Source organism: Saimiri boliviensis, chromosome 4 (genome assembly GCF_048565385.1).
Source record: "Saimiri boliviensis isolate mSaiBol1 chromosome 4, mSaiBol1.pri, whole genome shotgun sequence".
Taxonomy (NCBI): Eukaryota; Metazoa; Chordata; class Mammalia; order Primates; family Cebidae; genus Saimiri; species Saimiri boliviensis.
The window spans coordinates 164,686,204-164,713,174 of NC_133452.1; the positions used below are offsets into that span (position 1 = coordinate 164,686,204).

A 26,971-nucleotide genomic window follows, 5' to 3' on the forward strand; every position below is an offset into this window, starting at 1 on the left:
AATAAAAGAAACACAAAAAAATACCCAATGAAATATCCCAGCCTGACCAATGTGGAGAAACCCCATCTCCATAGAAAAAAAAAAAATTAAAAAAAAAAAAAAACCAAACATGCACATATTCTTAAAAGAATACTACATATCCTTTATTAATTACAAAGGGGAAAACGTACTTTTACCATGGAGATATCTGATATAAACCTCTTAGCCAAGTGCTCAAACTTAGCATGATCAGTAAAGGCACTGAGATCACGTGGATATGATCCAAGGTGAAGTACCCACTACCTACCTTACATGTGGTAATGTGTAATAATGTTCTAGACTTAGGAGATACATGTGGAAGTATTGAGAAGTGAAGGGTCCTGTGGACTGCAAACAACTTTTAATAATTCAGAAAAATGACGGGACACAGGTGGCTTACACCTGGAATCCCAGCACTTTGGGAAGCCGAGGCAGGGGGAATCACATGAGGTCAGGAGTTTGAGACCAGCCTGGCTAACATGGCAAAACTCCGTCTCTACAAAAACAAAGAAAGTGAGCCAGTGTGGTGGCGCATTCCTGTAGTCCTCGTTACTTGGGAGGTTGAGGTGACAGAATTGCTTGGGCCCAGGAGGTCGACATTGCAGTGAGCCGAGATCATGCCACTGCACTCCATCCTGGGAGAAGGAGCAAGATTCTGCTTCGGAAAAAAAAAAAAAAAAAAAAAAAAAAAAAAAAAATCAGCAAAACTATATGTACAGTATAAACCAAATGTGACAAAATATTAATAGTGAACCCACATGAACTTTCGTCTACTCTGCAGGTATAAACATTTTAAAAATAAAAAGTGGGGAACAATAAAACAAATGAAACTAACTTGAGTAAGCAGTTAATGAAAGAAGCACTTTTTTTCTCTCTGGATGTCTTCACGTGTAGTGAGAAGGCAGATTTTATTCCCCTATGAGAGAATTAGCAATAAAATAAAGGGTCAATTTGTTCATTTAGTCAATGTACTGGCTTTCTATTGCTGTATAACCAAATTACCAATTTGGCTACTTAAACTGACACAGTTTCATTATTTCACAGTTTGCATTGTTCAGGAGTCTGGGTTTAGCTGGGTCCTCTCCGAGGTCTCACCAGGCTGAAATCCAGCCGCTGCAATCATATCTCAGACTCCTTCCAAACGTACTGGTTATTGGCACAATTGCATTTTTTGCATCTCTAGGATTGAAGTTCTCATTTTTGTGCCAGCTGTCTACCCAGAGCAATTCTTGGTTCCCAGAGGTTACCCTGAGTCATTACTACCCGGGCTCCTCCACAGGCCGTCTTGCAACATGGAAGCTTAGTTCTTCAAGGCGAGAAGGAGAATCTCTTTGCAGTCTTCTAGGGTGGAGCTTTATGTAAGGTAATCACAGAATAACTATCTCATCAACCACATTTGTCATAAAAGGCAACCTAACCAAGAGAGTGACCCATATTCACTGGTTCTAATGCTCAAGAGGAGGGGATTACACAGAGTGTGAACACCAGTGAATAGAAATCTTGTGAGTCATCTTAGAATTCTGAGTAGTAATTCGTTATTATCAAGTTTTCGAGGGAAGAAAGAAGGAGGTAACAGGCTCTTTTTAACAACGAGCTTTCTCAGGAACTAACAGAGTGTGACCTCACTAACTCCCTCCTCACCCTACCACCCCAGGGCACCTCCCACTAGACCCTACCTTCAATACTAGGGATTAAATATGAACATGACATGTACAAACCATAGTAGGGTCCAATCAGAATTCCATACAAAAGGCTTCTTCTCATTTTCAGATATATCAATGCAACATTCCCAGGCAAATTCAGGCAATTAAGAGTCTTAAGAATAAGCGGGTTGCAGAGAATTTGAAAGTGGGTACAAAAGACAAACAATAGCAGCTACTCCAAGAGTCCTCTCTTTCTCTCATTAGGCTATAACCATTAAATAGTTGATATCATCAGTTACTACCAGTGGAACCCCTATGCCCTGACTTTTATAAAGTTTCCTTTGCCATATGCAAGGATTCCAAGTGTTAATTGCTTTCAGCCTCTCTCTCATTTGAAATTCAAATCCCTACCTGGGTAGAGTGATGACACAAGCTGATGTTTTGGAGATGAAGAAGCTTCAAATGCAGTCTAAGTTTCTTTTATCAATAAACAATGTAAAGACCATTTCAAGAAACACTTGTGGCGAATGTGTGTACTGGATAGCACTTTCCCCTTTCTACTTTGGAGACACTGGGGCATGCGTCATTTTTCTTTCAGTTACTTTTGGGGGTGACAGTATTTTTCCCAGAAATACTTTTCACCACAGTCCACTTCGGTGTTGGGAGTAATATCACTTTAAGTTAGAAAAACAAGCATGAAGGCTGCAAGTCTTGTTCTACCTACACAACTCTAAATGAACCTCGGGAGGAAAAAATAAACTTAAAGCTGCACCTTCTCCCTTCCCCATTTCACTCACTTTATACCTTCCTCTTACCCTGTTCTCACAGCAAAAGCCACTTAAAACTCTGGAATCTATCTATTCTGTTGGTAGAGCAGACAGACATAAACCAGGCCAAACTCTGTAACGGTGGGTAAAACAATGCAACTACTTTTACACTACCTCCGTCCCATCCTAATTCAACAAATGATAAGACAAAGAGGGAAGAACTACAACCAAATGTAATTTTCACTTGGGAATTGTAAATTTAAAACTTTCTTTAGTTTTGAGGCTGACACACAAAAAAACCATAGGTGGCTTTGCTGCTACTGAATTTCAGCAAGGCCCCAAATGTGGTCACTTCAAACTATTAGCCCTCCCTGTGCTATTTATGGAACGCAGTGCAGAAGCTCCAAAAGGACCGTATGTTCACAGCAGAGCACAGACAATATTCCTTCTATTCCTTTCTGCCTCAGCATCCAAAGTTGCTGGAATTACAGAGATGGTTCAATGGTTATCTCTACCACCAAGTCTACGCATCACGTTATTAACCACTTTATTCTAACACAAGTGTAGAAGAAAATGCTGTTTCTCTCAGTACAGTGGAGACAGAAATGGAGTTTTTCAGAACAAATGTTTATTTAACAATTAAGGGCAAACAAAAACATTAAAGCATAGGAATACATCAACTGAATACAAGTTGTCTTGTTTGGTCTGAAATCTTGAAAAAGTTAATCTAACTACTTACCTGAGGTAGATTTAGGTTGGCACTGCTTCAAGGGAACCTCCGTCCATCCCAGAAGTTACCTTCTAGTTTTGGTTAACAGGCTCCCAAGTGGTCCTCTCCAACCTCAGGTTATGCTACATGAATAATACCAACACCTTTTTCTCCCATAGTTAAAAGCCCTCAGCCTTGTTTCATACCCCCAAAGTTCTCTGTTTGAGGGATGGTCCATCATTAATTTACTTAAAAACTAGAGACAACTACCAGTAAGATTAGTTGAAAGAAGGGTCAAGTCATTGCCCTGTTAATGATACTGACTTGGACCCCTTCTCCATGTTCTCACTAATGACTAACAAGTAGCCATAAGGACTACTTTTCATCACCACCATGCCTCACACCCAATACTATTTTAAGTATATTACAAATGTCAAACATATACTAGTAATAGGCATGATTTTCACCAAAGAGAAAAATATATATCCTGTGTGTCTTTTCATACTGGGCAACTTTTCATGGTACAAGAGCTATTTCTAAAAATTATGAAAACATGTCAGATCAAATAAACTTACAAGATATTTTTCTAAAAGAAAAATACCCTAGAATCAGATTCCTTCTTATCACTATGAGCTATATTAACTGGCCCTAATATTATCATGATCATCAACCAGTCATTTGGATCAAAGCTTAGAGCCGTACACAAGGTAGCAGTTCGCCAACTCCATGAATCCAAATGGCAACACTTTCTGAAGTTCAGGGATCTGCTAGGACAAATCAAACCAAAATCAGAGGATGTGGACTAGCAACAAAATATCTATTCACTAGTCTACAAAATCCCAAATACTATAGGAATCTGAAATATTGGTATTAAACGTCTTTAGAGGAAAAAAACTGAGATGTGACCACTGACAGATCTCTGGATTAATTACAGTATTTTTAGGGATCACTAAAGACAATTCTAATTATATTTTAAGCTGGAAACAAGTGCTTATCGTTAAACCTCTGATGAATCTGCCAACTACTTTTCCCTTCTAGCATTTAGAATTCTGCATTCCACACCAAATATATACCTTATAATGTGGTGATTGCAATCCTTTCCCTGGGATTAAAAGGCATTTTCTCTTTCCTTGGCAGAACTGAAATAAATGAAATACATATCATTATGGGTCTTGTTTGCTACAAACAGCAGGAAAACGGAGTGAAAAGAACATTAGGTTTGGAGTTAGGACACTCAAGATCAAAGAAGCCTTATTCTTATATTAGTAATGTATCATTATGTGTTTTTACTCTATGCCTACATAGATTTATAAACTTTTCTTTCAGTCTTTCTCTAGCCATTTTACTAGGAGCTGACTGTGGGTATCTATTGCTGAAAGAGATAAATCACAAAAATACGGATACTAAAAACAGCATAATCATTATATGAAATTTGCACTTTGAGTCAAAAAGAAACAAATTTCTAAACTCAAAATTTCAAATACCATAATAATTTGGAAGATATTTGAGGGGAAATAACTTTTCAGAGTATGCCTCAACTGACACTAAGTAAAAAGCTGAGTATGCTGTCTCTTTATAAGATTGGTCCTGCAAAGGGAAAAGGGATCCTAGTTTTGATCTAGGATAGCTCCTCCCTACCTTCTTAGTTCATTTCACTGTCAGGGAAAAAAAAAAAAAAAAAAAAGACTGCCATGTTACTGTCAACACTCTAGTCCCATCCTAGACAAGCATAAAAATATCAACCAAGGCAAAGTCAATATACTCCTTTCCCCCAACAGTAACACATGCCACACCTTCTATCATAAGGTTGCAGTCCTTTCCTTTATTGGATTTCTGAATTTTTTTAAAAGTAAAAGTAAAGCAATCGTTAAGTGGTTCAGATAAAAGAAAAGTATCTTTACCTGAGTTACCCATCAGGTCTACTCTGACCTGCCCTAGCTCCTTCCAGAACAAGCTTCTGGGTATCTAAAAAACTATTTTTCATACTGATTTCATGTAACGTCATCTCTACCATGAGTCAACTTAACTATGAAAACAGTTCTTCTCATACATATTATATGTACACAGATTCTCACCCACAATTAAATCTCTCACTGCGGAACAGGTTTCTGGGGCCCGGTGAGACAGGAGTTTCTACAAAAGGTTTTTTCGGACTCAAGGTATTTATGGGTTTTTTTCACTTATGTGAGTTCCCTGATGCACCACAAGAGCTGATCACTGACAAGCACTCTTCATTCAGACATTTGTAGTCTTTACTCAGACTGGGTTTTTTGGGGGTACAAACCCAAGTAAGGCTTTCCAATGAATGCTTTTGCCATACTCAAGACAAATACACACTTTTTCACCAGTATGGCTTCTCTGATGGGTAAGAAAGTCAGAGTTTTGTTAGAAGCTTTTTCACACTTGCTGGGACTTCTCCCCAGGGAGGGTTTTCTGAGGGCCAATGAGATGCTCATACCGTCTGCAGCACAACTGACACTGAAGGCATTTTAAAAATTGTTCTCCGGTGTGCATTTTCTCTTACAACGAAGAGGGCTGAGCACTGCTGGAAAGCTCCCTCACACTCAGTGCATTTGTAAGGTTTCCCACTTGTATGAATCCTCTTGTGATCAAATTTGAGCTCAGACGGAAAGTTTTCAAACTCTCTGGTCATTTGTAGATTTCTAACTGGAGTTGATAGATAAGGTGTTCTGTTAGGGCAGCTCTCCGGGCAAAAAATTTCTCATACTTCCAATTGCAGGCTCTCTGGTCCCCACTGAATTCTGAGCTCTGAGCGAAGTCTGAGATTTGTCTAGGGGGGTCTTCCTCTTAATGAGTCTCTGATACATAAATAATTTTTAATATTGGTATTACAGTTTCTTGCCTGGTCAAGACATCTCTGAGGCTTCTGATGCACGGGGAGGGCTAAGCTCAAGACTTCTGTCACTCACATTACAGATAAATGGTTTTTCACCAATGTGTACTGTCTGATGTTGAAGAAGGGCTGAGCTCTGGTGGAAGCTTTTATCACATACAGTGTATTTATAGTGTAGCTCCTCTGTCTGAGTTCTCATTTTCTGTTGGGCAACAAAGTCCATACCTAAGAGGAAGCCATTCTCACACGTAGACCACTGATGTGGTTTCTCTTCCATGTGAATTCTCTGATGTACAATAAGATCTGAGCTACAGTTAAAACTTTTCTCATATTCAAGGCATTTAAAAGTGTGTGTGTGAGTTGCCTGGTGCCTAATTAGGTTGGCACTCCGAGTAAAACTTCTCATACATTCCAGGCATTTATACGGCTTCTCACCTGTGTGGACTCTCTGGTGCACGATAAGGTCTGATTTCTGGCCAAAGCATTTTTCACAGGCACCACACTTATAGGGCTTCTCCCCAGTATGAACTCTTTTATGTACGATGAAGGCTGAACGGTGTCGGTAACTTTTCTCACACTTATTACATTTATAGGGCCTTTCCCCCGTGTGAGTTCTCTGGTGGCTAATAAGATCTGATTTCCCACTAAAAGCTTTTTCACACTCCAGACACTTAAATGGTTTCTCACCTGTGTGAGTTCTTCGGTGCCTTATGAGGTTTGTACTTCTACTGAAGCATTTATCACACTCGCTACATAGATACGGTTTCTCGCCTGTATGGCTTCGCTGGTGGACAAGCAGATCAGAACTCTGACCAAAATTCTTGCCACAAATGTCGCACGTATAGAATTTTTTACCTGCATGTGTTCTCTGATGTCCTGAAAGCGCTAGGTGGTGCCAAAAGCTCTTCTCACATTTGCTGCATTTATAAGGTTTCTCGTAATTGTGGATCCTCTGGTGTGAAATAAGATCTGAGCTTTGGACAAAGGTCTTCTCACACATATCACATTTATAAGGTTTCTCTCCAGTACAGGTTCTCTCACACATAATAAGAGCTAAGTTTTCACAGAAGTTTTGCTTGCATTCAAGGCACTGGTATAGATGATCATCTACTTGAGTAATCTCACGCACATGAATAAAAATCTTTTTACCCTTCCGAGGGCATACATTATATATTTTCCTTTTTTGAGTTCTCTGATTGCATCTCTCTTCTGAAGTGAACATTTTCTGTGGCTCTCTCCTAGGGATTTTTCCACTGGTCTGCTTGACCCATCGTTGCCCTCAGAGTCATTTCCTTGGTAAGAACTTGGCAGAGACATCTGTTTCAGTCATTAGCCTCTACATGTTCCCAGCATCGTATGTTAACTCCTTACTTGATATTTCCAACCCTATGAGACAAAGTAGAAATATGATTTATATTCTTACAACTAAGAAAATAATTCTCAAAATTAAAGTTACTGCAGACAAGACAAATTCTATATCAGAGTCCCTAAGTCTTCTAGGTTTTACATGGCTTGAAATCAGTTATTTATTTTTACTCTTTGCTAATATAAAACTGATCAGCAATACATATGGGAAACTACAAGTAAAAACTCTTCCTTCCACGAACCTGGGTGATTTCAAAACAAGAGCTCTTCTCCTTTCCTTGCTTCAGTTGAGAAATCGAGACAGGACTAATAATTCTTATGCCTGCTCATGAAGAAAGCAAATTAAAAGGGGCTGTGAATGACTATCTCTGGAGTCCCTTTTGCTGAAAGCTTGGACGAGGTAGTTAATGACCATTAGAATTCCTAGTGGCCAGAGAGTTAAAACTAAGGTTTCGGTGACTCTTTCTTCTTAGTGGTGATATTAGGCAAGTTTCTTTTTTTTTTTTTTTTTGAGATGGAGTTTCGCTCTTGTTACCCAGGCTGGAGTGCAATGGTGCGATCTCGGCTCACCGCAACCTCCGTCTCCTGGGTTCAGGCAATTCTCCTGTCTCAGCCTCCTGAGTAGCTGGGACTATAGGCACGTGCCACCATGCCCAGCTAATTTTTTGTATTTTTAGTAGAGACGGGGTTTCACCATGTTGACCAGGATGGTCTCGATCTCTCGACCTCGTGATCCACCCGCCTCGGCCTCCCAAAGTGCTGGGATTACAGGCTTGAGTCACCGCACCCGGCCCCTTAGGCAAGTTTCTTAACCACCATGTGCCTCATTTCCTCATCTGTAAAATGGATTAGTAACAGAAACTTCTTTACACGGTTCCGTGGAATATTAAATCACTATGAATCTCCTGGCAAGCCTTCTGTGTTGGCTCTTACCATCACTATTATTATGACAAAGAGGCTTAAGATTCTGCTTTGATATGATCACATAAGCACACAACTTGCTCAAAAAGAAAAATCTTGACTGATTACAGATGAAAGCCTAGGCTTGGAACACAGATTTTATAATGGGCTTTTCTTTACATGGTCAAAAGCTGTAAAAGAGTTTTCTTCCTTCTCATTCTGTGGTTTAGAGGGATGTACACATACAGAAATACCTAAAGGATCAAGTATCTTTTAAAAAGTTGGGTTGATTCAAGAGAGTTCAGAGGGACTAATGTGTCCATGTACTTATCAACTACCAATAATAGACTAAAGAGCAGAAACAAACGGAAAAAGAAAGCCATTTTTCTTATCCTTCACACTTAACTCTTCAGGGATCTTTTCATGTTTGACCCTCCCCCTCATACATTCTGACCCTCCCATTTATCACCTTAACACTATAACCTGATAATTCTGCTTCCTGTTTTACTACGAAAATGGAAGCAAGCAAGCAAAACAACACATAGACAAAAACCAAAATCCCTTCCACGTGCTCCCACCACATCAACCAACTCTTCTAAGTGTGGTCATGTACTGTAGCTTTCCTTCAGCTACCGAAGATGACAAATTACCCTTGCTCAATCTAAGAATAGCCTTTCCATCTGAATATGTCCTTTGTTCACAAAAACATCACTCTAGCAATTCTACCCACCCTCTCTTGCATTATCAATTTATTCTCTCCTATTGGACCACTCCAATAGTATTTCTCTTCTAAAAAACAAAAGCATAATCAACAAGAAAATCTCTCAACTCCCTCACACTCAGGCTGTTGTCCCACTTCTCTCTTCCTCTCCGCAGTAAAACTCTTAAAAATAAATAAACCTGTTCATTGTCTCCAATTTTTGTCTTCCAAGGTTTCTGGAACATACTCCAATCAAACATTCAATCCTCACTACTCCACAAAACTGCTCCTCTTAGAAACCTACAAGCTCTTAAGAAATCTAACTCCTAGTAACCACTTTGACCCATTTCTCTGCACTTCCTCTGCTTATTTATTGCACTCCAGTCACCCTGAGTCTTTGCTGTTGTTCAGAGACGCCAGACTCACTCCCATGTCAGAGTCTTTATACTTGCTATCTCTTCCTGGCTGAAGGGTTCTTCCTCGAGTAATCTTCAAGGCTCTCTCTGTCACCTCATTCACATCTTTGCTCAACTGTCATATTCTCAGTGAGGTATTTCCAACCACTCTATTCTAAACTATACCACACCTCCATCCCAGCTGACTCACAAACAACACTCCTTTCCTATTGTGTTTTTCTCCACAGAATGTAAGCCCCTAAGAGACAAAGATTTTTGGCTCATCTCATTCACTACTGTTTCCAACACTTAGAATGGTGCCTGGCACAGTAGGTACTCAAACCTAGCAGAGGAGTTCTTACTTGGCATCCAGACTCCTAGGTAATTTATGAAACCTTTGAAATTGACTGTAAAATGCTCAGTGTATGTGCATTTTTCTGGGGAGAAGGTACACAGTTCTTTCAATTGTCAAAAAGATCCAGTATCTAAGAAACTAGATATTAGATTGGAGCCTATCTGTAAAGGAAACAATATCAAAGCTCACTGAATATAGCATATTCATAAATGTAATGGACCAGAACACAAATGAACACTTGCACTCAGAGAAAACAGGAACTCAAAAGGATCTAAAAGACATGGTACTAACGTAGTTACCTCTGGGTAATGAGATGATAGACCACATTCTGTTTCATCAATTTGTTAATTGGAGTTTTCCAATTTCCATTCAGCAACTGGTATGCTCTCCTTGCAAAAGGCAGAGACTGCTATTTTTACGGTAGTAAGTAAAAACTATTTATAAATATAAAAAGATAATTTCAAATGTCAACTCAGAACTGTTCTAAAACTTAGTTTTAGGGGATAGAAGAAAGAACTAAATGAGGTGGGATTAGGCAGTTTCTTCAGAATCAAAACACGGATTACAAGAAACGTAGTATTGTGACCACAGAGGGACACAATGGGAGAAAAACGCACTGCAAGGCTAACAAGAATAGGGGAGTCGAGACTGAAGCAGACAAGCTAAACAAAACAGAAATGCTTATGCTAAATACAGTGATTATAAATCCTACATTTCAAATATTCAACATCTCCATGATCCATGAACTGTCCCAGAAATTACTGTTGGTCCAAATTACATCTTTCAGGTAACTTTCACAGTATCACAGAAGAATTCCTTAGACTACAAGACCAGAGTATACTCTGTCACTGTCACAATCTCAATCCTCAAAGCCTAAAGTATCACAAGCATTACTCCTATTTCCTTTTATTAAATTGAGTTTACAGACCTAAATGGCACGTATCTGTTCCTGCCTTTAGTCAAAGGAAGTGAGCAAAGGACTTATACCAGGACTGGATTCCAGATCTACTCCACCTATCACCTGCCTCATCTCAGTTTACGGCGAATTCATCCTTTACTTCCTCAGGCTAAAACCTTGGAGTTATCCTGCACTGTTCCATCAACAGATTTGTTGGCTCCATTTCCAAACACATCCAGAATCTAACCACTTCTCACCAGCTTTTGTTATTACCATTCCAGTCCAAACCTCTCATTTCTTACTTTCACAATAGGCCCAAAAGGCCAACTTGAGCAGCCCAGCTAACCTGTCACTGCTTCTCCGACACCCTTTCATATTATTCTTCTCTTTGCATGTTCTAATCCAGCCACAATGGCTTCCTAGCTCTTCCAGACATACTCCCTGAAGGGCCTTTGCCCTTTCTTTCTTCTTCCTATAGCTTTCTTCCTCCAGGTGTGTGCATGAATTTCCCCTAATCCCTTCAAATATTTTTTCAGATGTCACTTCTGAGGAAGGCCTATCCTAATCACCCTGTTTAAAGTTATGAATAGTCTTCATGCCCCAGCATTCACTATTCCCCTTGTCTGCTTTACTTTTCTTCATGGCACTTAACACCTCCTAACATACTATATAATTCACTTTATTCATTTTATTGTCTATTGCTAAAATATGGCAAGGATGTTTGTTTTGTTTGATGATCTTTCCCTACCATATAAAGTAATGCCAGGTACAAAGTTGGTGCTTAATAAGCCTCTGCTGAGTGCATGAATGAATTTTCATTGAAATTCTACTTGTCTCCTTGTCTGATAAAAGGACTGAATGCCACAAGGAATGGGAGCTACTCTGATGAGATGGAGTCTGGGAAAGAGAAGGGACATGTCAAGGCTGAAGTAGCTGTAGCTTACCTAGAATCCAGATGGAAGAAAATGTGCATCCTTGATCCTGAGAATTTGACTTCTCGAGGAAGACAGCATTCTGTAAAAGACAAGAAAGGGATAAAAAGCCATAAGTGAGAGAGTTTAGCACTGGATCATTTACACCCAAAGGACTTAACAATGAGTAAACTACAGTTAAAAAGAACACATGGGTTTTCTAATCTAATCCCTTAAATTCAATTCTGTAGAGTCTTAAATCATCCCATTCGACTCTCTGGAGAAAAGGACAATACAGAATCTATAACCCATCTGCACCATCTATAGCTTCCTTTGCGACTGTATCAACATTGAAGGAAAGGACTCCTAACACTAAATCTCGGTGGTATTTTGAAAACACTAAGGAATTATCTTTCCCACAGGAACTCAGGCTGTCCTGATCCAAAGTATAATACAGGCTACAAAGTATTTTTGGAATAACAAAATTACCACCTCTGGAACCCACATAATCAACACAATTTTGGTTATTCAAAATTTATAACACCCTGTTGATTTATATCTCAACCACAAACAACAACCCAGGAGGTGGTCAATTAGGAGTACAAAAAGAAGCTGACGGTCCACACTTAACCAATGATGTCTCTTTCTAGAAGTTTTAACCTGCCTTATCCTTAGGTTAATGGGACTTTCAGTTCCCTCAACAACCTTCCTGTTAATAAGGATCAAAAGCAAACATGGAACTACTTGGACCCAGATAACACATGGGGATATACAGCTGAGGCTCTCTATGGCACTTAGTTCATAGCTGCCAGCATTAAAATGACATTTTAGGATTCTAGTTCCAGGTAAGATGGAGTAAACACGTGTCACCAATTAAGTTATCCCATTGACTCCAACTATAAAGTCTGGACAGAATGTACAGCCCAGTTATTTGACAACTCTGCAAAGCCCATAGCATGCAGATCAGGAAAGACCAGAATTGAAAATGCCATTCAACCAGCAGTGATTTTACTTTTTTTTTTCCCCTTTTGGTCCTCATCAGTATCCTGGGGCCTGAACTCAATATGGCCCTAAACACAGAAGTGAGGGAAGTTGTAAGATGTAATTGTCAAGTGAGACTTTTCAGAAAACCTGTAAGCTTTCATACCATTTATTTATTTCTTTGTTTTGAAGTTCCAGGGTACCTGGGCAGGCAGCGCAGGTTTGTTACATAAGTAAACGTGTGCCTATGTAAATGTGTGCTGCACCTATCAGCCCATCACCTAGTTATTAAGCCCAGCATGCACTGGCTATTTTTCCTGATGTTCTCCCTCCCCTCCATCCTGCTACAGTCCCAGTGTGTGTTGTTCCCCTCCTTGTGTCTATGTGTTCATATTGTTCAGCTCCCTCTTATAAATGAGAACATGCAGTGTTTGCACACCAATTATTTAAAATTGGCCGGCCATGGAAGTCAATGGACAGATAACTGACTTAAATATAAAAAAAGGAAAAAAAAAGAAAATATCTCTGGAGGAAATATAAAGAACGTAATAATAAAACAAAGCCAGAGGAGATAGTGGTGGCTACAGAAATCCAAATCTCTCAACACATGCTTTAAAAGCAGTAAGAATAACAACACAGAATGGGAAAAAATTTTTGCAATCTACCCATCTGACAAAGGGTTAATAACCAGAATCTACAAAGAACTTAAACAAATTTGCAAGAAAAAAAAACAAACAGCCCCATCAAAAAGTGGGCAAAGGATATGAACAAATACTTTTCAAAAGAAGACATTTATGCAGCCAACAAACATATGGAAAAAAGTTCATCATCACTGGTCATTAGAGAAATGCAAATCAAAACCACATTGAGGTATCATCTCACACCAGTAAGAATGGTGATCATTAAAAAATCAGGAGACATCAGATGCTGGAGAGGATGTGGAGAAAGAGGAACACTTTTACACGGTGGGAGTGTAAATTACTTCAACCATTGTGGAAGACAGTGTGGTGATTCCTCAAGGATCTAGAAATAGAAATATAATTTGACCCAGCAATCCTATTATTGGGTATATACCAAAAGGATTATAAAAACATTCTATTACAAAGACATATGCACACATACGTTTATTGCAGCATTGTTTATAACAGTAAAGTCTTGGAACCAACCCAAATGCCCATCGACGATAGACTGGATAACGAAAATATGGCACGTATAAACCATGGAATACTATGCAGCCATAAAAAGGATGAATTCATGTCCTTTGTAGGGATATGAATGAAGCTGGAAACAATCATTCTCAGCAGGGTGAGGCAGGAACAGAAAACCAAACACTGCATGTTCTCACTCATAAGTGGGTGTTGAACAATGACAACACATGGACAGAGGGAGGGGAACATCACACACTGGGGCCTGTAGGGGGTTGGGTGGGCTAGGGCAGGGCTAGCAGAGGGTGGGGGGATTGTGGAGGGATAATGTTAGGAGAAATACCTAATGTAGATGATGGGGGGATGGATACAGCAAACCACCAAGGCACATGTATACCGATGTAACAAACCTGCACGTTCGGCACGTGTAGTCCAAAACTTAAGAGTACATTAAAAAAAAAAAAAAAAGAATTAAGAAGAACAAATGTACTATACAAAAATGTACTATATAAAATGTAACAAAATACAATTATAACAAATAATATGACATTGTTAAAACCAAATATCAACTATATGTAATATTGATTTTAACCTCATTTATATATATTATATGATTTAATATATATTACATAATTTAAATTGTATTTAAATTGCTTTGTATAGTACAAGTAGCCTCAAGCTCCTAGGCTCAAACAATTCTCCTGGCTCAGTTTCCTGAATAGCTGGAACTATAGGTGCACACCACTAGGCTAATTTTTTTAAATTAATGTGAGAAATACTAACAAAAATCAGTACCACATTAAGAAATGATGTGAACAAATCCCAATGAACAAATCCCATATAGCTATCTCTCACCTTCTAGCCATAAGCTATCAATGAGAGCAAGAACAATCTGAGAACATTGGATAAAGAAAAGAGAGCTAGCAGTGGGCAAGACTGACGTAAAATTCATTGTCAGAAAGAAAAACTCACCCTAAGTACAAAAAACTTTATCACAGATATGTATGTATATATTAAAAAAAAAAAACCATTTAGGGTTCAGTACTATCTGCAGCTTTAGGTATACATTGGGAGTCTTGGAACATATCACCCATGAATAAGGTGGGATTACTATACTGTATTAATGGCAGGTGAGAGTTAAAGGATACTATTAAACTAAAAAATGATCTTTTAGAAAACAGTGGCCTTTTAGAAAAGAAAACAATTTAAAACGCTTAAAAACCAGGTAATTAAAGGTTAAACATAGAAATTTATTTTTTTCTGGACTAAAAGCATTAAAAAAGATCTAGATACAGCGGGGCGCAGTGGCTCATGCCTACATGTAATCCCAGCACTTTGGGAGGTGGAGGAGGGCAGCTCACCTGAGGTCAGGAGTTTGAGACCAGCCTGACCAACATGGAGATACCCAATCTCTACCAAAAACACAAAATTAGCCAGGGGTGGTGGTGCATGCCTGTATTCCCAGCTACTCTGGAGGCTGAGGCAGGAGAACCACTTGAACCTGGGAGGTGGAGGTTCTGGTGAGCCAAGATGGCGCCACTGCACTCCAGCCTGGGCAACAAGAGCAAAACTCCATCTCAAAAAATAAAATAAAATAAATAAATCTAAGTACAACAGTAGCTAATAAAACAAAAATCAAAAACCGAAAAAAGACAGTTTTGAAAAGAGCTGTGAAAATCTATCATGTAGGAAAAAATGTTAACAAAATACAATTATAACAAATAATATGGCATTATTAAAACCAAATATCAACTATATGTAATATTGATTTTAACCTCATTTATATATATTGTATGATTTAATATATATTACATAATTTAAATTGTATTATATAAATATAAATGAGGTTAACACACCTATTAAAATAAAGAGATTTTCATTTTGGCTTACAGGCAAGACCTAACTACATGCTTAATACCGGAGATACCTAAAGCAAAATGATTCAGATAGACCAAAGATAAGGAGGGGGAAAAGGAATACTAGGCAAACGGAAACTTATAATAAAAGGAGGGCTTCCGGTCCTGTTCCCAGGCAAAGCAGAGTTCAAGCCAAAAGCATTAAACGTAGTACTACTTTCCAAACTACACTAAAGTCATGGTTTTCTATGCATCACACTACACAGCAGGCACATTTGCAAAGCAAAAACAGAGATACAGATACAAAGAAACAGAGATACAAGTATTAATAATAGGAAAGCTTAACATACCACTCTCAAAGACACACAAACTGGACCAAGAATAAGCAATGATGCAAAAGGCCTAAATAACCTAATTAATAAGTAAATCTTATTAATACATATTAAACCTTATCCCTGATAAGAAGTACACATTCTTTTCAAGCACACAAGCATCATTCACAAAAATATGTGATACATTACATCATAAAGAAAGCATCATTAATTTTCATGAAGAAACTTTCCAAGAAACCATCTGCAGCAAAACTAGAAATTTATTAAAATATCAAATAAAATGTGCTTTCAAATGGGGGAAAACAAACCATTAAACAACTGTTCAGTAAAAGGGGCAATAAAATATTTAACAAAATTTCTAAGTGTTAATAACTGAAATATTATATATTACAAGCTATGAGATACATTTAAAGCAGTGATTTAAAAAGTGTTTATGCCTTTATTTCTTTAATGCATAAAAACAGAAGAATTAAAATGAACAAATTAAATTCTTAGATCAAAGTCTAAGAAAAAAATAAATTTCAATTGAGCCCAGAAGTTGAAGAACAGCCTGGGCAACATAATAAGAACCCATTTCTATTTTAATATATACTTATATACACATATACGTACACACATACATAAATAGATATGTTAGCTCAGGCCTATAATCCCAGTGCTTTGGGAGGTCAAGGCAGTAGGATCGCTTGAGCCCAGGAGTTCAAGACCAGCCTGGGCAACACAGCGAGATACTGTCTCTATTATTCTTTTTAATGGGAAAAAGATAAAAATAACTAACAACAAAAATAGATAAAAGGAGAAATCAATGAACTACAGAACACAAAAATAGTAAATCTAATGATAAATCAAAATCATACTTATTTTGTAAAACTTAAAGAAACAGATGAACCACTAGGTAATGAAGAAAAGAAGGGATAAAGCACACATTTACAAAACAAGACATGACAAGAATGAATAACCACCAAAGAGAAAACACGCATACATGAGAACCACTTTGCAAATCTCTATATAAATAAAAATGATTAACTATGAAATAAGTGTTTCTTTTTTTTTTTTTAAATAGAGACAGGGTTTCACCATGTTGGCCAGGCTGGTCTTGAACTCCTGACCTCAGGTGATTCACCTGACTCGGCCTCTCAAAGTGCTGGGATTACAGGCGCAAGCCACTGCTCCCGGCCTCAGAAATAAGTGTTTCATTATGAAACACTATTATAGTTTACTATAGAAATATAAAGTTTTAAAACACCAATTTGCAGGGAAAAAACAGAAGAAGTTATAAAGGAATCATTCCATAAAAGCCCTAGACCCAGATTGTTTCACAAAAGAATTCTACAAGCCTACACAGACCAAATAAATACACTGTTTCATAAATGTTTCCGAGCACTGAAAACAAGGAACAACTTCCTAATTCTTTTTGTGAAACAAGAATAGCATTGATAATTAAAACTGATGAGCCGGGCGTGGTGGCTCAAGCCTGTAATCCCAGCACTTTGGGAGGCCAAGGCGGGTGGATCACGAGGTCGAGAGATCGAGACCATCCTGGTCAACGTGGTGAAACCCCTTCTCTACTAAAAATACAAAAAATTAGCTGGGCATGGTGGCACGTGCCTATAGTCCCAGCTACTCAGGAGGCTGAGGCAGGAGAATTGCTTGAACCCAGGAGGCGGAGGTTGCGGTGAGCCGAGATCATGCCATTGCACTCCAGCCTGGGTAACAAGAGCGACACTCTGTCTCAAAAAAAAAAACAAAAACAAAAACAAAAAAAACTGATGAAGAGAGTCTGAAAAAATGCTAAAGTCCGCTATCAGTGTTTTTTTTTTTTTTTTTAAAGAGTCAGGGTCTTTCTCCGATGCCAGGGTTGGCACAATCACAGCCCACTGTAGCCTCAAGCTCCTAGGCTCAAACAATTCTCCTGGCTCAGTTTCCTGAATAGCTGGAACTACAGGTGCACACCACTATGCCTGGCTAATTTTTTTAAATTAATGTGAGAAATACTAACAAAAATAAGTACCACATTAAGAAAATAATATACCAGGTGGAAGTTATCTAAAGAATGCAAAACTGGTTCAAAATCAGACTATCTTTCAATATGAGGAAATTCATATAAATAAAGTACCACATATGAACAGATCTATGTAGAAAAATAATATAATTATCTCCATAGATGGTGAAAGAAGTCGCAACAGAAATCAACATCTATTTTGGATAAAAACACTCAAGAAAGTAGGAATTAATAGACATACATGCCTTCATCCAGTACCTTAAGTTAGAAAAACTACAATAATTTTTACTAAGCTCAGGAACAAGGCAGGATGGCCAATACTTCTCTTTTCAATCACTGACCTGGAAGTATTAATCAATGCAATTAGAAAAATCAATTAGAGGTGTGAAAAAAGTAAAACTATCTCTATGTGGAGGTGATTTAATGGCATAGTTAGGAAATCCTAGAAAGAACCAATGCTAAAACTAACTCAAATGACAAAGGAATTCAGTATGGTAGCAGGATATAAAGTTCACACACAGACACCATCAGTTTTTTTTTTTTTCCAATTTTTAAAAAAAATTTATTTATTTTACTTTAGGTGCATACTATATCTGGCATTTCTCCCCATGTTATCCGTCCCCACCTTCCCCTCCCTCCCCACCCTCCACTGTCTCTCCCCTACCACCCACAACTGCCCCCAGTGTGTGATGTTCCTCTCCCTGAGTCCATGTGTTCTTGTTGTTCAACACCCACCTATGAGACACCATCAGTTTTTTTAACACACATAAATAATAACTAGAACACACAATGAACGAGAACAACCTTTGTATAATAGTGGCAATATAAAACTACTTAGAAATAAGGAAAAAATAGCCATGCCAAGTAAAGCATAGGAAAACCTTCTCCTTCCTGAGAGATCCCAAAATAGACTTGAATAAATGGAAAATGGAAGGACATCCTTTGTTCTTGGATAGAAGAATTCAACATCATGAAGATGTTCCCTCCTAGGATTTATAAACTTACTGCAATCTCAATAAAAGTAAGAAGCTTCTTTATTAAACTACACTGAGGAGTAGTAAACTATGGCCCACAGGCCAATTCTGGGCTGCTACCTGTTTTTTGTTTTTTTGGGGTTTTTTTGAGACAGAGTCTTGCTCCGTTGCCAGGCTGCAGTGCAGTGGCAAATCTCAGCTCATAGCAACCTCCGCCTCCCGTTTTCAAGCAATTCTCCTGCCTCAGCCTCCCGAGTAGCTGGGACTACAGGTGCGTGCCACCACGCCCAGCTAAATTTTGTATTTTTAGTAGAGACAGGGTTTCACCATGTTGGCCAGGATGGTCTTGATCTCTTGACCTTGTGATCTGCCCGCCTTGGCCTCCCAAAGTGCTGGGATTACAGGCATAAGCCACTGCGCCTGGCCTGTTTTTTGTTTTTTAAATAAAATTTTACTGAAGTACGATTATACTTATTCATTAACATATTGAAAGGCAGAACTGAGTAGATTAAGTAGAGACCAGATGGCCTCCGAAGTGTAAATAAAATAGATAACTTTTTGGCCCTTTACAGAAAAAATCTCCAATGCCTTAGCTATACAGTTGCTACTCAAGTTCACTTTGAAAAAACCAACAAGCAAGAACAGCCAGGAAGCAATGAAAAGACAGAAAGGTAACTAAACCCGTGACATTAAAATAAACTCTAAAAATTCTAAAATGAAAACAACAGAGTTCTGAAACACAATTAGATAAAGGGACAAATAGAATAGAAAATCCAGAAACAGACACAAGCACACATAGGCAGTTAGTATACAGTAAAGATGATATCCCAACTAACCAGGGCAAAAATGGAATTTTTAATAAATAATGGTAAAAATCAAGGTAACCACATGAAAATAGGTGTAATTTGATCTATACCTCAAACCACACATCAATATAAACTCTCAACTGATTAGGGATCTAACTGTATATACGGAAACTGTAAGATACTACAAGAAAACTAAAGTGAATTCTACTTTAATCTTAGGGTACCAAAGATTTTCTATCTGTAAGATTGATCATTTGACTAAAAATAAAAGCATTATCTATATATATATGTATATATTTATATATATTTGAGATATGGGGCCAATATACCTAATATATAAAGATCTCTTAAAAATTGAGGGAAAACAAAAATCTGATAGAAAAATAAGCAAAAGACAAGTCTCACACCAAAAAAGATATAAAAATGTCCCTTAAACATATGAAAAGCTGTTCAATCTCATAATTAGAGAAACGCAAATTAAAATACATGATATTATTAGGAATAGAGAGTAACTTCGTCAAGTTGATACTACAAGAAAACCACTGCTAACATCATACTTAATTGTGAAAACTTAGAAGCTTTCAGCTAAGATCAGAGACAAGGTAAAGATAGTCTCTGTCACCACTGCTTCTCAATATCATACTGGAATAGATAATGCTGTAAGACAAGAAAAAGAAAAGGTATACAGATTAGGAAGGAAGAAATACAACTGTCTTTGTAAGTGACATGACCATATATGTAAAAATCTGAAAAGCAACAAAAAACTCTTGGAACTAAGATTGATTACAGTTAAGGTTGCACAACACAGGGTTAATATACAAATCAATTATTTTCCTCAGTATCAGCAATGAAAAAGTGAAATTTGAAATTAAAAACACAATACCATTTACATTAGCACTCTAAAACGAATGAAACACCTCAAGTATAAATCTAACCAAATATGTTCATAATTTATATAAGGAAAACAAAAAACCTCTAATAAAAGAAATTAAAAAGGGAACTAAATAGAAGGATAGTATACATCCATGGATAAGAAGATTCAAGGTTGTCAAATAGTCAATTTTCCCCAACTTGTACTACAGATTCAACACAATCCCAGTAACTAATCTTGTGAATACTGACATATTGATACAAAGTTTATACGAAGAGGTGAAAGACCTAGATTAGCTGTCATAATGCTGAAGCGAAGAACAATGTTGGAGGACTGACATTACCTAACCTCAACACTTACTACACTACTTGCAGCTCCAAGACTAAAGCTATAGTAATCACAAAAGCGTGGTGAAAGAACAAATAGGTAAATCGAACAGAAGAGAGTCCAAAAATACACCCATATAAATACGGTCAGCTGACCTTTGACAAAGGAACAAAGGCAACAGATACAATGCAGAAAAGATAGTCTTTTCAACAAATGGTGAAATAACTACACATGCACATGCAAAAAAGAAAAAAAAGAAAAAAAGAAAAAAGAAAAAGAAAGTCCTGTCATTCACATCAACATAAATGAACTTGGAGGGCATTATATTAAGTGAAATAAGACAAACACAGAAAGATGAATACCACATAATCTCACTTACATATGGGGTATAAAACAGTCTAACTCACAGAAACAGATGGTAAAATGGTGGTTACCAGAGGCTGAGGGGTAGTGGGGTTGGGAAAATATGGGTCCAAGGATACAAAATTTCAGTTAAACAGGAGGAATAAGTCCTAGAGTTCTACTCTAACAGGTAAGTTCTACAGTTCTACATTACGGTGATTATAGCTAATAAAAATACTTTGCATATTTGAAAATCACTGAGAATAGAATTTAAGTATGTTCTCACCACAAAAAAAAAAAAATCGTACGTGAGGTTATACATGTTAAATAGCTTGATTTAGCCATTCTACAACGTATATATATATCAAGACCATATATCTACACCATAAATACAAACATATTTTACTTTTCAACTAAAAAAAATTTTACAAACCCCAAATCGACTAGATACTAAGTATAAAACACAAAACTATAAAACTTCTAGAAGAAAACATAGCAGGAAATCTAGATGAGCTTGGGTATAGCAATGACTTTTTATTTTTTATTTTTTTTTTGGGGGGTGGGGTCTTGCTCTGTTACCCAGGCTGGAGTACAGTGGTGTGATCTCAACTCACCCGCAACCTCTGCCTCCCAGGATCCAGTGATCCTCCCACCTCAGCCTTCTGACTAGCTGGGATCACAGGCACGTGCCACTACTCCAGGCTAATTTTTTGTATTTTTGGTATTGATGAGGGTTTTACCAAGTTGCTCAGGCTAGTATTGAACTTCTGATCTGCCTACCTTGGCCTCCCAAAGTGCTGGGATTACAGGCGTTAGCCACCACGCCTGGCCTGACAATGACTTTTTAGATATAACATCAAAGGCATGATCCATGGAGGAAAATTCTAAGTTGGACTTCATTAAAATAAAAAATGTCTGCCCTATGAAAGAAATTGCCTAAAGAATGAGAAGGCAAGCCACAGACTGGGTGAAAATATTTGCAGAAGACACATCTGATAAATAACATCTGTTATTCCAAACATTAAAAAACCTCCCAAATATACAAAAATCCACATATACCCTTAAAACTCAACAAGAAAACAAACCAGTTTAAAAAATTGGCAAGTCATTAAAGACATGGTCACAAAAGATACACAAATGGCAAATAAACGTATGAAAAGATGTCCAACAACACGTCACTAGGAAAATGCAAATTGAAACAATGAGATATTACTACATATTCATTAGATTACACAAAATCCAAACATTTAGAACATCAAATACTGGTAGGGATGTGGAGCAATAGTAACTCTCATTCACTGCTGGTGGGAATGCAGAACGGTGCAGCCGCTTTGGAAGAGTCTGGTAGTTTCTTGTAAAATTAAACACACTCTTACCATACGATCCAGCAATCACACTCGTTGGTATTTACCCAAATGAGCTGAAAACTCACTTCCACACAAAAACCTATACACAAATGTTTATAGCAGCTTTATCCATAATTGTCCAAACTTGGAAGCAACAAAAGTCTTTCAATTGGTGAATGGATAATAAACTGTGGTACATCCAGATAGAGTATTATTCAGCACTAAAAAGAAATCTGCTAGTATGGCATGAAAACACATGAAGAAACTTTAAATTTATGTACTGCAAAGTGAAAGAAGCCAACCTAAAAAAGGTGTATACTCTATGAGTCCAGCTCTGTGACATTCTGATAAGGCAAAACTATGAAGTCAGTAAAAAAGATAAATGGTTGTCATGAATTATTGAGGAGGGAGGAATGAGCAGACAAAGCACAGAGGATTTTCAGGGCAATACTACCGTAAGAGTGTATCATACCAACTGCCTATATGATACCCCACAGAATGTACAACATAAAGAGTGAACCCTAATGTAGCCTATGGAGTTTGGTGATAATGATGTGTCAACTTAAGTTCATTAACTGTAAGAAATGTTTTGTTCTGTTGAAGATATTAGCAGTGGATGATGCTGTGTGTGCTGTGTGTGTGGTATGTGCACATGCTAGGGTAAAGGAAGTGGTAGGGGACATATGGGTACTCTCTGTATTTTTTGCTCAATTTTGTTATGAACCTAAAATTTCTCTAAAAAATAAAGTCTATAAAAGAATGAAATAATTTTTTAAATGTACATGAAATACCAGTCTCACCAATTAAATCGCCACACATGAAAAGGTATAACAATGCATTTTGTTGTCAACACTGCAAGGAAACAAACACACTCACATGTTGCTGGAGAGAATGCAAATTGATACAGTCTCCTCTGGAGGGGAATGTGGCGATATGTAACAAAACTAATACACAATTACTTTTGATTCAGCAATCCCATTTCTAGAAATGGACTCTGAAGCTTCACCTCCAATAACATGAAAATATACAAGCATAAAATTACTCATTGTACAAATGTTTGTAAGGGGAAAATATTTAAAGTAACGTAAATATCTGTATGTAAGAAAGTGGTGAATAAACCTATGGTACCTCAACATATAATGGAGCACTATCCAACTGTAAAAGAGAATGAGGAAAATCTTTATCAACTGATGCAGAATGATTCCCAGGATAAATTATACATTTTAAAAAGCAAAGTGTAAAAAACTGTGTTGTATTTTGTGTAAGAAAGTCAAAATAAAAAATTACATATGTATTTCTCCAGTTGTCCAAACAAACAAGAAACCAATGAGACTGGTTATCATTACAAGGCAGATAAAAATTGATGGCACAGAAAAAGAGAATTGGGTGGAGGAGAAAGAGTAACATTTCTCTAAGAATATGTTTTTGAATACACAGACACATATTTTTACTTTTAGAATTATGTTACATTTACATATTCAATAAAAGAATGAACTAATGAACTAAATAGACAAGATGGAGGAAAAAAGCATAAAAACAAATGAATCTGTGTTTCAAATAAACAACTACCCAGAAAAGGAAAAAAAAATACCTTTTTAACACAATATTGGGATTATGTATATTCAACTGTATATGTATATTTGATTCAAGTCTCCGCCTGAAGATTACTTCCTCAAAAAGAAGCATACCCTGACTACCTTATCTAAAATAGCCTGTGTTGCTTTATCCCATTTTATTTCTCTCCATAGTTCTTATCACCATTCAACTTTGTGATACACATTTATATACATTTTATATTTGTTCATTTGTTTGTCTTTTTACTAAAACATAACTTCTATTAGGGTTAGGACTTAGTCTTTTGTTTACTATAATATCCCTAGTACCTACAGTACATTTGTGGAATACATGAAAAGCAAGAACAAATACCAGAACAAACAGGCCTGACCTTCATCCTTGGACCCCCAGTAGCCAGTAGCCCTGGGTGGTTCCTCTGGCAAACCCAAATACGTTTTTCAAGTCTTAGCTCCAAGGTACCCTCCTCTAGAATGCTTCTCTTGCCCCATCCTAGGAAGAGATTAGTACACTTTGCTGCTAAGGTAGAAATGAAAGGAATAAGCTGGAACACAACAAAAGTCCAAGCAAACAAACTAATTCATACAACTTGAGAGTTCATGGTTATCCTTACAGTCAAAGGGTGTATGGGATCAAGAGTCAGTTAGTAAAGCATTATTTAAAAATTAGATAGTGTTTACAGGCCTTAGGCTTGGAAATTTCTCATTTATTTTCATTGATTGCATGGATTATCTCATTTAGTTCTCCCAAGGACCCTATAAAATAGCTGTATTAATACGTATGTTTGAATCTTACAGGTAGAAAACCTGATGCTTACAGCAGTTAGATAATCACCCAACAATTTACAAATAGTAGCAGAGCCAGTATTTAAATATCTCTCTTCTGCCTCCAGAGCCTGCCTAAGCATTAGACATTCCACCCTCTTTGTGCTACAAATCAATCAAGAAGCAATTACTGCAAGCCTAACATGAATATGCATGCATGTTGAAAAGGAGTAGAAAATAACTTTAAATCGGTAGGACAGGGTCCAGTTTTATTACTCTGCTATCTTAGAAGCTAAGAAAGGGCCATTCTCTTTTTTTTCCATGTATCTTCTCCCATACCTTCCTGTCTTTCCGCCTACCCCACCCCATGCCCCATTCACATTTATACAAACAGAGCCTGTATGGCACTTACCGTAACAAGAAAGACTCAAAACCATCTTCCTTTTGGTTTCAAAATGTCCCTAGTCCACAGGGACAGTCAGTTCTTCCCTCTCCTAGAGAAAAAATCAGAAATATAGACAATGACCTTGTGAAATTTGTAATTCATAATTTTTCTAGAGCTGGCCTGAGCCGGGCGCGGTGGCTCAAGCCTGTAATCCCAGCACTTTGGGAGGCCGAGGCGGGTGGATCAGGAGGTCAAGAGATCGAGACCATCCTGGTCAACATGGTGAAACCCCGTCTCTACTAAAAATACAAAAATTAGCTGGGCATGGTGGTGCACGCCTGTAGTCCCAGCTACTCAGGAGGCTGAGGCAGGAGAATTGCTTGAACCCAGGAGACGGAGGTTGCGGTGAGCCGAGATCACGCCATTGCACTCCAGCCTGGGTAACAAGAGCGAAACTCCATCTCAAGAAAAAAAAAAAAAAAAAAAGAGCCGGCCTAGAAAACTGATCCCATTTCCTCTCCATTCTAGTGAGCATCCTTCAACCAACCAACTTCTTCCCATCTTTGCTTACGCTGTTTCTCCTGCAGGAAGTATCTGCCGCTGGCAGGCATCAGTTCCGACCAGCTCTAGACAAAATGTCAAGAATCTTTCTGAATAATTACTAACTGTAGCTTCATAACAGCTACAGTTTTCCTTGTTTGTTTTTTCTCCTTCTGCGAATTGTTTTTGTTGGTATTATCTCATCTTCTAAGGTCAAAGACACATTGTAGTAATAGACACAATAATAGAAAACTAGTGCCCGTCAAACCCCAAATTTACATGTATTTAATATAAAATTATATGTAATTACGTTTTCCAAAAAGAGATGCTTACAGAAAGATGAAACAAACCAGACATTTCTGCAAATAGACTGAACCGCGACATAACTAATTTCTGCACTGAAGATGAGAAACATCCATTCAACGTCCTTTTATTCCCCTCGATATATATGAAGGACATCTATTGCTTTGAAAAATGCCTTGCAGTGTTCACTATTATTATTTCTAGGAACTACCGTACTAAGGTTCACTTCTTTCAACTTTTCACTGACCATCATTCAGTCCACCGTCCGCCGTCAGGGGGGAACCAGACCATGCTTAGTGTCCAGGAACAGGGGCTGCTCCCACTCGCCTGCGGCCCAGGGCCTTGGGTGCCGCCGCGCCCCCATCCCACCCCTGGGCCCCGCAGGCCGCGCTTACCCAGGCAGCCGCCGGCGCCGCCCCTGGGCCTGGGGACGGCACTTCCGGTTAGTCTCCGGACACTGGGATCTGCGCTTCCTGGCGGCCGGAGACTCTGCGGTGGTGGATCTAAGGGCCAGGCTTCGGAAAGGAAAGAAAAGCGAACCCGGGACGCACGAGAGCTAGGCGCAACTCCCGTCGTGCGTCTGGACGAGAGGAGTGGGGCTCGGCCGCCCAGTGGGCGCTTTAAGGGCAGACAAGGCGCCTACGCAAACCCTTTCAAGCTGGCTGGGAAGAGGCCGGCGCGGCCCCACCCCCTCAGGTCACGTGATCACCCATCTCCGGCCACTAGGGCGTTCCAGCCCCGGCCCCTGGGCCAATAGGAGCCGAGTCTCCGGAAAGGGGCGGGGCCCGGGGCGCCTGCGCTGTGGGAGCCCTCCGCGCGTTGGTGGGAGGGGGCCTTGCTGGCGCAGTGGAAGGCCGCGTGTGGGGGGAGGCGGCAGCTACCAGCTTGTCTAGGAATAAACGGCACCAAC

The 26,971-nt window shown here is 38.4% G+C and overlaps 1 protein-coding gene across 4 annotated transcripts; it reads right to left on the bottom strand.

Moving 5' to 3' along the window:
• Positions 1–3,034: 3,034 nt before the first annotated feature.
• Positions 3,035–26,784, bottom strand: ZNF322 (zinc finger protein 322). Of its 4 annotated transcripts, XR_744018.3 has the most exons (6): positions 26,457–26,784; positions 25,246–25,327; positions 11,549–11,618; positions 5,213–7,377; positions 4,211–4,276; positions 3,035–3,280 (listed from the first exon to the last, which is right to left on the bottom strand). XR_744018.3 is itself a non-coding variant. In XM_074398560.1 (4 exons), exon 4 carries the CDS (start codon positions 7,211–7,213, stop codon positions 6,005–6,007), a length of 1,209 nt encoding a protein of 402 aa, XP_074254661.1. In that variant the 5' UTR covers positions 7,214–7,377; positions 11,549–11,618; positions 25,246–25,327; positions 26,457–26,784; the 3' UTR covers positions 3,035–6,004. The 4 variants fall into 4 exon arrangements, 1 of the variants encoding a protein (XP_074254661.1); XR_744016.3 differs by having other exon boundaries at positions 3,035–4,276; XR_012517470.1 differs by having other exon boundaries at positions 4,211–7,377.
• Positions 26,785–26,971: the final 187 nt, after the last annotated feature.

Coding starts and splice junctions, on each gene's coding strand:
- ZNF322 (XM_074398560.1), bottom strand. CDS start 7,213: ATGTTCACTTCAGAAGAGAGATGCAATCAGAGAACTCAAAAAAGGAAA.